This window comes from Rutidosis leptorrhynchoides, chromosome 8 (assembly GCF_046630445.1).
Source record: "Rutidosis leptorrhynchoides isolate AG116_Rl617_1_P2 chromosome 8, CSIRO_AGI_Rlap_v1, whole genome shotgun sequence".
NCBI lineage: Eukaryota > Viridiplantae > Streptophyta > Magnoliopsida > Asterales > Asteraceae > Rutidosis > Rutidosis leptorrhynchoides.
This window is the reverse complement of record NC_092340.1, coordinates 22,299,922-22,315,297: the sequence shown is the minus strand read 5'-3', so window position 1 is coordinate 22,315,297 and position 15,376 is coordinate 22,299,922. Positions and strand designations below refer to the sequence as shown.

General features: G+C 34.4%; 1 protein-coding gene across 1 annotated transcript; it reads right to left on the bottom strand.

The window, feature by feature from the left end:
• Nucleotides 1-4,947: 4,947 nt before the first annotated feature.
• LOC139863219 (uncharacterized) lies at nt 4,948-11,909 on the bottom strand. Its single transcript, XM_071851863.1, has 5 exons — nt 11,487-11,909; nt 11,234-11,310; nt 11,113-11,149; nt 10,724-10,826; nt 4,948-5,470 (listed from the first exon to the last, which is right to left on the bottom strand). Exons 1-5 carry the CDS (start codon nt 11,854-11,856, stop codon nt 4,948-4,950), a joined length of 1,110 nt encoding a protein of 369 aa, XP_071707964.1. The 5' UTR covers nt 11,857-11,909.
• Between the last annotated feature and the right edge of the window lie 3,467 nt (nt 11,910-15,376).

The following is a 15,376-nucleotide window of genomic DNA, read 5'->3' as shown; positions in this document are numbered from 1 at the left end:
GGTCACCGAACTGTTTCTAGGGTGTATGACTTGAAATAGAATTATTTTAGGAGCCTAGTTCGGATTTCATTTACTTGACCTATTGGTGATCCACTCAATATTTTTAACTTGAATCTCGCTAAGGACGACTAAACTAGGCCATGTATTTTTTTTTCGGAAGACTTTATGATTTCGGTTATCCCAAATCAAATACCCGCTAATCCACTTAACTGCTTCCCATAACTTTTTCTTAGCGACTAATAAGTGAGAATTAGACCCAACCCCACGAAATAGCTCACCAACAGAGAGGTTTGCTACATTGTCTAGACCCCATCATTTGTGTTCCATTTGTTCCTTAGCTAGGTGATTTAGTTACTTATGAATTAAGCATGACTGCTTACAGTCTTTTTTTTTTCCTCAATTTTTCTGCAAATATGTATACCTCTTGCCATTGAATTAGCATGTTTAAATCTCGATGAGGCATTTCAGTTTCCTATCTTCCTCCACACCCAATCATTTGCGATCTATTAAAACCCTGGAGCTTCTCAATATCTTGTTTTTCAATTCCTCGTCAGGATTATGATACGTTATGTTTAAAAATAGCATATACAGCTCACGTAACTAGTTAAATTGGGGAAAATGTGGTACGCAAGCGATGTCATCTTCAAACGACGAACGCAGGCGAAGCAGTTAATTCACTTAGAACCGTTAGTTTGTTATCTTGTTAGCTCACTAGTTAAGTAGTCAATCAATGTAATAGTCAGTTTTTCAATTGTAATCAATTTCTTCCTCTGTAACAAACTAAACTCAGTTCATTTCAATAAAAATGTCTATTGTACTCCATTATTTTTTCATCAGTTAAAGTTTTCAGGTCATTTGATTGTTAAATCAGGTAAGTTAGATCCAGGTTAACGTATCAGATTACCATCACCACGTAGCCGTGATTTCCGACCATCATCATCCTCTTCGAAGAAATCATTACCTAAGACCTAATTCGATGACTTTAACATCTTCGATTCTTTTTTCTTATGGAGGAGTAACACTTGCAGGAACCAAAAAATTTCATGTTTTCTTTCAAAACCAAAGAATTTACAATAACATGCCAACTCTCTTTAGAGTTCCGGGTACTAAAGGGCTCATTATTAGTTTGAGGGAGAAATGTGTTTCGAACTTGGGCCCGCTTACAAGTGTCATTTTGGATCATATCAATGTCCATCGGCCCATCACAAATGACTCCTCAAGTCGTTACCGTTGTACTCATCTCCAACTCCCATCAGATTCCTCGAAGCATCACCACCCCAGCCCTTGCTTTCGCTCTCTCACTAGATTATGACTCTATTAATCGAGTCAACGTCAAGTGTCAATTTATTGACAACTTGAGTGCCGCTTAGAGCACAAATTGAACTTCAGACAGGTTAAAAACTCATGAAAATTTGATTTTATCATTTTATGACATCTCACATTTTTTAACCTACTTATTGGTCGGAGATCCATCGAAAGCAATCTCTCTATCCATTATTCATTGAGATGTGAGACTTTCTTTACTCTTGGGGTGTTTCACTCTGAGTAGAGAAATGACTTCTCTTTATTTTAAGATACGGGAACGATTATTTACATGTTACATCTCCCATACCCACTTATGTAGAATTGAATTTTGTTGTAAAACTAGATGTAAGACTCTCTTACACACATGTTATTTCACAATGTAATATTATCGTATTTTGTTCAATACAACAACCATTCTCTTATACAATACACAATAATACGAAACTATTATCTAACAATTCGAAAAGTAAACAATATTCATTTTTCAATGCTGAACACTCCAAAATTGTTGATTAAACATTTATAATGATTCATTTCTAGTAAATTATCTATATATTCATTTGGAGAATGTATGAACAGTAACTTCCACTTGCTTTGTGATTTTAATTTCTCGATTTTTTTAGTTAATAAATAAATAAAACGGTATTAAGAAAAATAAGCAATCTTGGTTCAGTGGATAGAGGCGCCTTTTTAGCAATCTTGGTTCAGTGGATAGAGGCGCCTTTTTGGTAACCTACAGGTCTGTTCGAATCCCTGCCTAGATAATTTTACTTTTTATTTAATTTCTCCTAGATTAGTTTAAAGGTTGTAATTGGGCTGGATTGGGCATACGAAAATATTAGCTTACATGGATGTGCTTAATAATAAGAATATTATAGTTTTTGATAAGTAAAAATAAATAAAAAAATTCAACAAATAATAGAATTACAACCCAAAAATTTCTTAATTACAATGTCTTATATTTGATGATCAAATAATTAAAGATTATAACGTTGCCTGAAAATTACTAATTTTTAAATATAAAAATGAGGTTTTTTTATTTGAATTCACATTTTATTGCTTTGATGTTTATCCGATTTATTTAAATCATAAATTTAGTTGTATTTAGAACACAAAAACATTAAAGGATGGATGGTTAGGCGTCTCACATTGTTACTGGATGGTCATGGATTTGATTCACCAGAGTTTTTTATTTTTCAAATTCTTTTCTTTTTTTCTTTATAAAAATCGCCGAACTCTTACATGGTTAACCGCACTTCGACCGCAGCGAAGCGCGGTTGACCTTAAAACTTGTTATTATCAATTGTTATTGTTATCAAGTTCAATTCTTTAAGTTTCTCTTGTGACATTGTGGACCCTGTATATAACTTTGTCAACCTAAGCTTCAAAACACTTTTTTCGCAGCTACTATAGTTGTAACAATAGTCAACAATACTCTATATGCAACACCATTAAGAATCTAGTCATCTCGTTTTAATTAGCTGTATCGAACTAGGTAGCCTTTAAACTTTACCTGGCAAACGAGTCGAAATGAGTCGGGTTGGGTCAAGGATCAAATGGGTTTGGGTCGAAACGGGTCATGGTCAAAATTAAAATGGGTCGAACGAGTTGGGTCGAGACCCGGGTCGGGGTGGGTCACGACCCGGGTCGGTTGAGTCGGGCTAGTAAAATTGTTATTGTTTGTATTTTTTGATGTATCTCTTCTAGACACGCACTCAGAAACATGCGCCGAAGAATGCACGCCAACTAACGCGCGTCGAAACAACGCGCGTCGAACAACGTGCCTCGAAAACGTGCGTCGAAAACGCCGGTCAAAAACGCCAGAACGAATCGTGCGTCCGAATCACGCCTGGAGATTGCGAGTCGAAAACACGCGTCGAAATCGAACGTCGAATACGTGTGCCGAGAGGTGCCTTGAAATCGCCCCCTGAAAAATGCATGCCGAAAACGTGATCCGAAATTGCACGCTTAAAACGCTCGTCGAAACACTCGTAGAATAACGCACGTTGAGATCACGCGTCAAAATCGCCTCGAATACGCGCTCGAAAACCCGCCTCGAAAAACGCTTTTGGAAAACGTGCCTCTAGAAACCCACATCGATTTAATTTTAGTAGGACTCAATTGGGTCAGTCTTAAGCAGTGGCGATTTCAGGATTGTAACTCAGTGGGGTCCTGAAATTATTTTAAGTACCAATTATATTATGTTGTTTTAGTAATAGCTTACCTTCAAAATATTATAAATTCGAAAAATATATGGGATCCGAGTAGTATAATTTAGTGGTGTTCTGTACAATTCAAATGAAAACTATGATTTTGAAAAATATATGAGGCCATACATTTAAGTTTACTGGTGTCCTACACAATTTACAGAGTATTTTCTACTAAAAAAATTTAAACTAGCGGTGTCTCGTGACCCTACGGATTTTTACTTACAATCGCCCCTTGTCTTAAGACCCATTAATCTTTTGAAAAAAAAAGTTTCGATGACTTTTCAAAATTGACTCTCCTTATTTTTGTTCAATTATGTGCTTGGATTTATTTAGGTCTTCAAGTAAATTTAATGGATCCATTTTTGAATCTTTTGGATTTTACTACTTCAAACTATAAAATTGTGGATTTATATTTAAAGGTGAACACACGTGAAAGATATATAAATTTGTAGTAAAGTGTATGAGTTTGCTGCCTTTCTTTAGTAAAATTAGCATATATGATATTATTGAAGTTTGGAAAAATATATAAACTTAAATTATTAAGTGGTGGATGGGTAGCTAGATACATACCAATAGTTTAATAATAATTGATCGGGAAAACAATACTCTGACACAATGTTAAACTAAACACTAATTAGTGTAGAGATAAAACCTAACCAATATTCTTTTTTCCTATCTCCATGCAATTTGCACCAACACTCTCATTTTTGTCTCTAGCTAGCCCTCGAGTAAACATATGAATCGACATATATGAAACTACTAGATCAAAGATTTTTTTAAACAAGTTTAAACCATTCAAGTAAGCTTGATGAACATCAAATTACTACTACACAATATTAATTTTAATTCATCCCTTATACTAAACTTGATATCTCAAAGCCACCTAGATACATTTTATTCAAGCTAGTTTTACAAAGAATACAATAACAATAACAATGTCCAAATTCCTGAATATGATGTATGAAAAGGTCTTACGTAGAATCTATCATAGAATAAAGGGAGTCATTTATCCATTCACGGGCAGAGATTAGGAAGAATACATCAACTGCAAATAAACATGTTTTGAGATATTAATATATGTCCGATAACATAAGCAACACACGAGCCAATGTCAAATATGCAGACCAAGTAGATAACAGTAAAAATAAGAACCTTAAACAAAGTAATGTAAATTTGAGTTCAAATTCCATACTTCCATGACATCCATAAAATTATATAGAGAAATTTGCATGTGTCAAACAATTCACTACTGGAACGTTGGATGCTTAGAGAGATTCTAAAAAACACAAAAACTGACATGCATGTACACCCTGGTTAAAGACAAAATAACAACATTTAAGAATACAAGTGGTAGAACAACAGTCAATATTCTGTGCAATGTTTTCCGGCACAGAAAAGTACCTTTAAAAATCTCACTTAATCTTTGTCTCATTCACAAAGTCAGATCAAGAGATGTACTGCTACTTCCCATTGTTTTTGCATGCTTTGATCTTGTAATACTACTAGAATTTGAATTAGAACTTGGTGAAAACAATGATAATGATAGATTGTTTTCATCAAATAATTCATGCTTCACTTTTTTGCCATTTGTATGATCCTCTTTTGGGATCTTAACTTCTAATGATAGATTCAAATCAATACAATTGGATTCTTGATCAATCTCCTTTCTTTTGAGTACCCTTTTTTCTTGATGTTGATCATTGACAATCACATTAGTATCCGCTGGAGTGGTATTTTTTCGAATGTGATTAAGCATTGATAATCCATCTAATTTCTTGAATAATCCCATTTGGGATTCTTGTATACCATTGCTTTGTATGCCTTTTAAACTAGTGTGATTTATGTTTCTTTCAAGAATCTTATCCGCCATTGAACCATAATCTCCGCGTCTTAATCCAGCCATGAAAGGGTTGTTAATTAGGTTTATATGAGGACTCCATAAAGCATCTTGATATCTGAATATGAAAAACTAAAACACAATCAGCTACTTAATTGTAATTGGTGTACTATAAATGGCGATTATAGGATCAAAACTATAATTAAAAGGACATATACAGAAGTTGTGATGTGGTCCATCGGTTGGTGGTCTGCTTACTTTAGGAGAGTTCAGGATTCGACCCCCGTTGACTACATACTAGTGGTACTTTGTAAAAAAAAAAAAAAAACCAACTAGTGGTGTGATCATGGGACACCACTCGCTATAAGCTAGATACGCCACTATGTACGTACTAAGTTCGTTACATTGATGATAGATTCATCAATTCCGTATAGTGTCCATATACTTATATTGTTGGAAGTTAAACTTGATTTTGGGCTATGTGTTTTGGATATGGGCTTGCAAGTATACAAATATATGGATCAAGATTGTAGTCCAATATCTAGAAACTTCTTGTAATATCTAGTAGTGAAAGTGAGTAGAAACATCTTGTAAAATATCTAAGATAATATTTAGGAAATATCTAGATAATACTTAGAAAATATCTAGATATCAGTAGATGATGGAGAGTTCTAGACTACTCCATTGAGTAGTATAAATAGAGGGTTTCACCCCTCATTTGTAATCAAGCAACAAAGCAAAGCAAGTAAGTAATAAAAGAAAAGCTTTCAAGATCAATAAAACTTCTAAATCATCAATCCTCTCTTCCACAAATAATATACATAACCTCCTATTTCTAACAAATTGGTATCAAGAGCTTGGTTCGACAAGATGATGGCCAACAATGTCATCACATTTCCTCGCCTCACAAAGGATAATTATGATCGATGGAGCATCCAAATGAAGACCTTCCTAGGTGGACAAGACTTATGGGAGATTGTGGAGGAAGGCTATGAGGAACCTGCAGAAAAAGGTCCTCTCGGCAAGGAGAAAAAATTAATGAAGACGAACGATCAAAAGGCTCTTTCCATCATCCAACAAAGTGTAGATGATGGAGCTTTTGAGAAAATTGCAAGTGCAACCACAGCCAAGAAAGCATGGGAGATCTTGGAGAATTCTCACAAGGGAGTTGATAAGGTGAAAAAGGTTCGACTACAAACACTACGAGGTGAGTTCGAATCCTTAAATAAGAAAGACTCAGAATCAATTTCCGATTATTTTACAAGAGTCTTGGCGATTGTCAATCAATTAAAGAGGAATGGTGAAACTCTAAGTGATGTAAGAGTCATTGAGAAAATTCTTAGATCATTAGATTCAAAATTCGACTATATAGTCGTAGCCATTGAAGAATCTAAAGATCTAGAATCAATGACTATCGATGAACTCATGGGTTCACTACAAGCCCATGAAGAGAGGTTTAATAAGAAAAGTAAAGAGCCTTTGGAGCAAGCTTTACAAGCAAAACTCTCTTTCAAGGAAGAAAACGGTGAAAAGATTCATCAAACGAGTCAACGAGGTCATGGTCAAGTACGTGGCCGAGGACGAGGGCAGGGATATATCAAACGTGGAGGTTATAGTTCTTACAAAAATGAAGAAAGAAGTCAAAATTTTCACCCGACAAGAGGTCGCGGGAGAGGCTACACAAGTAGAAGGCCAAGGTATGACAGCACTCAAACCAAATGCTATAATTGTCAAAAATTTGGCCACTATGCTTCAGAATGCGAGAAGTCAAACAATTACGTGCAAGAAAGAGTAAATTTTGCACAAGAAGATAACGAAGCCGTGGAAAACACTTTGTTACTAGCATGCAAAGGTGAAGACAACGGAGAATCGAATTTGTGGTATCTTGACACGGGTGCAAGCAACCATATGTGCGGTGACAAAAGCATGTTTGTAGAGTTAGACGAGGTAATAAGTGGAAATATCACCTTCGGAGATTCTTCTAAAGTCCCGGTTAAAGGCAAAGGTAAGATTCTCATCCGCTTGAAAAATGGAAGGCATCAATTTATCTCTAATGTGTATTATGTGCCCAATATGAAGACGAATATACTGAGTATCGGACAACTCTTAGAGAAAGGCTATGATATTCACATGATAAATCGTACCCTTTCTTTAAGAGACCAAAAAGGAGGTTTGATTGCTAAGGTGCCAATGTCAACGAATAGGATGTTCATGCTAAATATTCAACATGACATTCCAAGATGTTTAAAAGCATGTTTCAAAGATAATTCTTGGCTTTGGCACATGAGATACGGGCACTTAAATTTTGGAGGCTTAAAATTATTATCAAGTAAAGGAATGGTGAAGGGTTTGCCTCCAATTAATCATCCGGATCAAATATGTGAGGGATGCCTTCTAGGAAAGCACTTTCGAAACAGTTTTCCAACAGAAGCTTCTAGTAGAGCGAAGAAACCTCTAGAACTTATTCACACGGATGTGTGTGGACCCATCAGCCCACCGTCTTTTGGTAAAAATAGATATTTTCTTCTATTCATTGATGATTTTAGTCGAAAGACATGGGTCTATTTTCTAAAAGAGAAGTCGGAAGCTTTTGGAATGTTCAAGAAGTTTAAAGCATTTGTGGAGAATCAAAGTGGTCTCACCATAAAGGCGATGAGATCCGATCGTGGAGGAGAATTCACATCCAAGGAATTCAAGGAATTTTGCGACAACAATGGGTTACGACGTCCTCTAACTCTTCCGTATTCACCTCAACAAAATGGTGTTGCGGAAAGAAAAAATAGGACCATTCTTGATATGGCTCGGAGTATGTTAAAGAGCAAAAGGATGCCTAAGGAGTTTTGGGCTGAGGCAGTGGACTGTGCGATCTATCTAGCAAATCGTTCGCCCACTAGAAGCGTCAAGAACAAAACGCCCATTGAAGCTTGGAGTGGAAGGAAGCCCGGCATCTCACACCTTCGAGTGTTCGGAAGTGTGGCATATGCTCATGTGCCAGATCAGAAGAGGACGAAGCTCGATGATAAAAGCGAGAAACTCATATTCGTGGGTTATGACTCAAGTTCGAAGGGTTACAAGCTATACAATCCCAAGAATGGTAAAGTAATCTCAAGTCGAGACGTGGTGTTCGATGAAGAAGCAACATGGGATTGGAATGTTCCCGAAGAGGAGAACTACGACTTTCTCCCTTATCCATTCGAGAGTACTGCAAGGAACGAAGAATATCTAGAAGTTCAAGAACCTTCTAGTACACCATCTCCGCACTCTCCACATACTCCAACCACTACACCTAATGAAGTGACACCAACATCAGGAGGAGAATCAAGTAGGCTACAACATCACACAAGGAGCATTGAGGAGTTGTACGAGGTAACACAGCCTATGGAGAATCTAACATTGTTCTGCCTTCTTACTGATTGTGAGCCAATAAGCTATGAAGATGCAGCAAAAAGTCAAAAGTGGAAACATGCCATGGACGAGGAGATTCAAGCAATCCAGAGGAATGATACGTGGGATCTTGCTACTCTACTAAAGGGGCATAAGGCCATTGGTGTAAAATGGGTATACAAGGCCAAGAAGAATTCCAAAGGTGAAATTGAAAGATACAAGGCAAGGTTGGTGGCGAAGGGATATAGTCAACGAGCCGGCATAGACTATGACGAGGTATTTGCTCCTGTCGCTCGTCTAGAAACTATAAGATTGATAATCTCACTTGCGGCTCAACATAACTGGAAGATTTATCAAATGGATGTCAAATCCGCGTTCCTTAATGGCCACTTAGAAGAAGAAGTCTATATAGAACAACCTTTGGGATACATCGTGAAAGGCCAAGAGAATAAGGTGCTGAAATTGAAAAGGGCCTTATATGGGTTGAAGCAAGCGCCTCGAGCATGGAATAGCAGGATAGACAAGTATTTCCAACAGAATGGCTTTACAAAATGCCCACATGAACATGCTCTCTATACCAAAGTAAGCAAAGAAGGAGATGTTATGATTGTGTGCCTATATGTGGATGACTTGATATTCACTGGCAGTAATCCCAAAATGTTTGAGGAGTTCAAGAAAGCAATGGTTCGGGAGTTCGAGATGACCGACATTGGACTTATGGCTTACTATCTTGGGATCGAGGTAAAACAAAAGAAAGAAGGAATATTCATATCCCAAGAAGGTTATGCGAATGAGGTGCTCAAGAAGTTTAAGTTGAATGACTGCAAGTCAATGAACACACCGGTGGATTGCAATCTCAAATTGTCAAAAGATGATGAAGGATACTTGGTGGACCCAACACAATACAAGAGTTTGGTTGGAAGTCTGAGGTACCTAACCTGCACGAGGCCAGATATTCTCTACGGAGTTGGACTAGTAAGTCGATACATGGAAGCACCTACAATAAATCACTTGAAGGCGGCCAAGAGGATACTTCGCTACATCAAAGGTACGATTGACTATGGCCTGTTTTATTCGCCTTCTGAGCACTTCAAGCTAGTTGGATACAGTGATAGTGATTGGGCTGGAGACATAGATGATTGTAAGAGTACGAGTGGTTTCGTGTTCTATATGGGAGATACGGCGTTCACATGGAGCTCGAAGAAGCAACCCATTGTGACTCTGTCAACGTGCGAAGCCGAGTTTGTAGCAGCAACATCGTGCACCTGTCATGCAATATGGCTCAGGAAGTTACTAAATGAGCTTAAGTTTTTCCAAAAGGAAGCTACAGAGATATATGTGGATAACAAGTCTGCGATTGCTCTAGCAAAGAATCCAGTCTTCCATGATCGAAGCAAGCACATCGATACGAAATACCATTACATCAGGGAGTGCGTTACAAATAAAGAGGTGCAGATAAAGTACGCGAAGTCACTTGACCAAGTTGCTGATATTTTCACAAAGCCTCTAAAACATGAGACGTTTCAGAGATTACGGAATATGCTCGGAGTGACGAAATCAAGTTTAAGGGGGGCTGTTGGAAGTTAAACTTGATTTTGGGCTATGTGTTTTGGATATGGGCTTGCAAGTATACAAATATATGGATCAAGATTGTAGTCCAATATCTAGAAACTTCTTGTAATATCTAGTAGTGAAAGTGAGTAGAAACATCTTGTAAAATATCTAAGATAATATTTAGGAAATATCTAGATAATACTTAGAAAATATCTAGATATCAGTAGATGATGGAGAGTTCTAGACTACTCCATTGAGTAGTATAAATAGAGGGTTTCACCCCTCATTTGTAATCAAGCAACAAAGCAATTCAATAAGCAATAAAAGAAAAGCTTTCAAGATCAATAAAACTTCTAAATCATCAATCCTCTCTTCCACAAATAATATACATAACCTCCTATTTCTAACATATATGAATTCAAGTTTGATATACCTGAAATTGGAACGTGACCTTTCACTATATGTTTGGAGCATTGGAAGTTGGCTAAGGTGGAATATTTGATGATCATGATCACCCTCATCGAGAAGTCCTTGTTCTGAAATTTCAATAAAACTTGTTATAAAATACACATTCAAATTATCGAATTAACGGATATGACCCCTGATTAAGTTTCATTCACATGGGTTTTTTTAAGTAGTATAAACTTTGTACTCGTAATATATAGTAACACAAAGGCTAAGATTTGCTTTTGAATTACACTCTTACCATCAATTGATGAATGGCAAAATTGTTACATATATGATGTGGTTTATATTGATGTGATAGTCTTATAAGAAACCCTAATTTCATACTTATTTTTGGAACATGAATTTGAATCATACCTTGATTCGTATCATCGATCTTCTTGCTTCTATACATCTGCATAAAACGAATCCAGAACTGAATTTTTTATTTTTTTTACTCCAAATTAAATATATATTTCTTGAATGATTAAAGTAGTACCTGAAGATGGCTCTTGACATGAGAGATACTAAGGCCTTTAATATTCATTAGTTGAAGAACTAATTTAGGTGTTGCTCCTACACCAACAAACTCAAATTAATTTAGAGTACAATATTACTTTTCAGCATCAATCAACTATTTAATTATAACAACTATATAAATAATATTATATTATATTATATCACGAAACAATTTAACCAATTAAGCACATAAATTCATGAAAAAGATAATAAGTTAAGTTAACTATACTAACTTTCTTGACCTCCCAATCGTTCAATAGCTTGAACAAATCGTACATGGAGATCAGGTGTCCACCTTAGCCTCGGGTTCTTGGAGCGAACATATGGTCTAACAGATCCTGTGATCGAACCGCTAGCCTTAGTCTCCTCAACTGTACTATTGCTTGATGTTGATCCACTTTTGGGTCGGCTACCACCACTAGAGCTACGGTCAACGTCTTCCGACACTTCATCATCATCATCATCATCATCATCAATATCATAATCTTCATGTTTGACATCATGATAATTGTGATTTTGCTTGATGGGGTGATCGTTTTGTGCATCTTCGGTACAAAAGTTGCTACTTTTCTTCATTTCTATTTGGTGGTTTTGATCCACCATAGAAGAAGATCAAGAAACAGCTGAAGATATAAGGTTTAGAGTTATAGTTGGGCTTGTGTTATGTGTGTAGACATGGTTTTGATCTCTTTAATATCTCATACATACACATAGAGAAAAAAGTGATTAAAATAAAACAAGTAGTTGGAACTTATTCCATGGAGCATATATAGCAGCTTAATTAGTAGAACTTTAGCAAGTAAAAGGTTGCTAGAATTAGAAAGAAAAAAAAAAATAACTTTCCCTAGAAACTTGACTCCCTCCTTTATATTTATGTGTATGTGTATCTATAATTTATAATAGTTCTTGTAAAATTTATTGAATTGTGAAAAGTTGGTATGTATACATATGCAAGAATGATCATTAACATAAAGAATTTAATTTGATGATATCTAATAATTGAAATTTTACTTCTATTACGTAATCGAGTTGAGCATATAGTGTGAATGATTTGCATATATACGTTCACGATGACGGAAGGGGCATCACTACTATACTGATTTAGTTCGTCGTTTTGCTATAAATATTCGCGAAGATCGACATACACATGGACCGAAAAAATTGTGATGTCTTATTTTCCCCTAAAATGACGGGTTTTAATTCCATTGTTCGGCTTAACTTGGATGTTCATGAAACAGAAATAAAGTTGTAGTTATCACTTTTATATCAGTGATGACGTTTATATACCAAAATTCCATGTTATATATGATCTAGTACTACTAAGATCATCATATGCAACTACTCAATTTACTAAACGTTGTTTTGATATTCACTATACATTATTTAATTAATAATGATTTGAATTGATGATGCAAGAAATAGGGAAATCAAAGTTTGGAAAACATTAGAAAATTATTTCACAATTTAACGTAGGTAGAAATAGAAAAGAAACTCACGGAGATATGTCCCTACCCAAAAGAGAAGTTGGGACTTCTAATCCATCATACGTCATTAATGGTAATTTTCAAGAGAATTAACCATGGAGATAGTAATAATGAGTACTCTTCAATCTTCATTTATTAAATTTATAAAATGTACTTTTCACATCTATTCTATATAATCATATAAAACGATGATGTAATCATTAAGCTAATTACCCTTTAATTTTCATAATGATAATTTCATAATTTTATATTAATTTAATTAAAAAATAATACTAAATCTTTTATAAAAGAAAATATTAATCTCTCATAAATTGTAAAATCTTCTACTAATACGCAAATTTTAAAGCATATCGTACAACTTTTATATAATAATTGTATTTTAATTTTCTAAAAAATTTAAAAGGCATTTATTATTACTAATAATAATTATTATTATTAAAAATATAAATACTCAACTTTGAGAGAACTTTATTATTATTATTTACTTTTAATATAATAATTATAATAAAAATTTATTATATTAATAATATTCAAATATAGATTCTTTTTATGAAATTAATTACATTACATATGTATGCGAAAATACATGTCTCTATATATTTATAAAAATAACGACAAGATTTTTAGTCAAACGAGTCATTAAAATAAATGACTTTAGGGTTTACATTCACTTAATACCTAAAACATATCATTAAATTGTTTCGTTTAAACAAACCCGTAATTTCACGGGTCATTTCACTAATATACATATACACTCCTTATTCAGGTCCTCTCAACAATTTATAAAGCTCTAAAAGCAATAATATAAATTAACTTCTATACACATTAACTTTTTTAATACACATAAAAAAATAATAGTCCGTACAAATTTTATTAATATAAAAAAGTTTTCAAAACAGTCGTATTAAAGTGTTTTATTCTTCTCCTTCTCCTTCAACTATAATATATCTATACTATCTATTAAAATTATTAAAATGATAATGTTATCTTAAACAAATTTTTTTTTTTTTTTTTTTTTTTTTTTTTTTACGAGGAACCCCACTATGGGCCAGAGCACATTGGCCCCCCCACCGCAGGTAAACCCCGGGTAAACGGCAAGTCAGCCCTCCACCGCTACCAGGTAAGGCATTCTCCAGTTTGGTCATTAAATGCGGGCACCCCTTAGGATTGAACCCGAGACCTCCCCTTCACTGAAAGTGCTGGTGGCCACCCAGGCTAGGCCTGGATGGTTATCTTAAACAAATTTAACATATCTTAAACTTAATCATGCCACATGTCATCCACCACAACATTATAAGTGATGTCATTATTATTTATTAAACATTAAATTTAAACAATCAAATAATTAAGTTATACTTAAAATCAATTTAAAAAGCAAAATGCAAAAAATAATACCAAATAATAAGGAAATAAAAGCTAAAAACAAGAAAAAAAAAATTCAAACGATAACGGTTTTCAGAGAAATTAATGACAAAATTGCCCAAATCGTCTATGTGTTTATGTTTTTTTGCCCAAATCATCCACGTGTTAACAAAACTGCATAAATTATCCTTAAATGTAAATAACGTCCCAAATTAGTTTCTGCCATAACTTTTGTTAAACTCTCAATTAGTCAAAAATACATGATTGGTCCCTGAAGTTTCTTACAAGATTGCAACAAATATCCTTTTCATCATCTTTAAAATGAAGCTTTAGTGAAAGTTTAAAAAAACACATCCGTAGATTAACAATAACAAGTAAATTAATTAAAAAAAACACATCCGTAGATTAAAAAACTAACTGCAAAAATCGTTCAAAGACTAAATGAACAATTTAAAAACTTAATGGGCAAAACTCTTATAAATAGACTATTTCAGAAGTCTACGTTATTTTTTAGGACATACTTAGGGCATACGTCAAATTTAGCACTCTTTTGCAGTAGAACGAATATATGTAAACTATCAATGTACTTGAATGAAGGAAACTAAGTTTTTTTAAGAGGCATGACAATGATTTGTCTTATACGTGATGGATTTACCACTGTTATATGGGCAATATTTACTTTTTTAGTTATCTATTCAATAAACAATATACACTCTTCTTTACAGCTAACAAGTCGTATAAATAAAAATGCCACTTTTTTTTTTTATGTTGATTGAACGAAGTTTGCTGCTTTGGTCTATGCTATTGTTTCTGCTTATCCATCTCAAACCGTATAATCTACGGATGCGTTTTTTTAATTAATTTACTTGTTATTATTAATCTACGGATGTGTTTTTTAAGCTTTCACTAAAGTTTTATCTTGAAGATTATGAAGAGGATCTTTGTTGCAATCTCTTAATAAACTTCAGGGATCAATCATATATTTTTGACTAATTGAGAGTTTAACAAAAGTTAAGGCAGAGACTAATTTGGGACATTATTTGACATTTAAGGATAATTTATGCAGTTTTGTTAACACATAGACGATTTGAGCAAAAAACCATAAATACAGGGACGATTTGGACAATCTTGTCTTAAATATCTCTCCTTCTCTACGCGTATTTCCTTCCCCTCTTTGATTTTTTTTTTTTTTTTTTTTTTTTTTTTTTTTTTTTTTTTTGGTCTTCTCTTTACACAATCGGATTTACCAACACATTCAATTTATTGAACCTCCATAT

Excerpts from the sequence above, each read along its gene's own strand:
- LOC139863219 (XM_071851863.1), bottom strand. The coding sequence starts at position 11,856 with ATGGTGGATCAAAACCACCAAATAGAAATGAAGAAAAGTAGCAACTTT. Across the intron at positions 11,150-11,233 it reads ATGTCAAGAGCCATCTTCAG|ATGTATAGAAGCAAGAAGAT; the intron begins GTACTACTTTAA and ends CGTTTTATGCAG. Across the intron at positions 10,827-11,112 it reads GATCGATGATACGAATCAAG|AACAAGGACTTCTCGATGAG; the intron begins GTATGATTCAAA and ends TTGAAATTTCAG.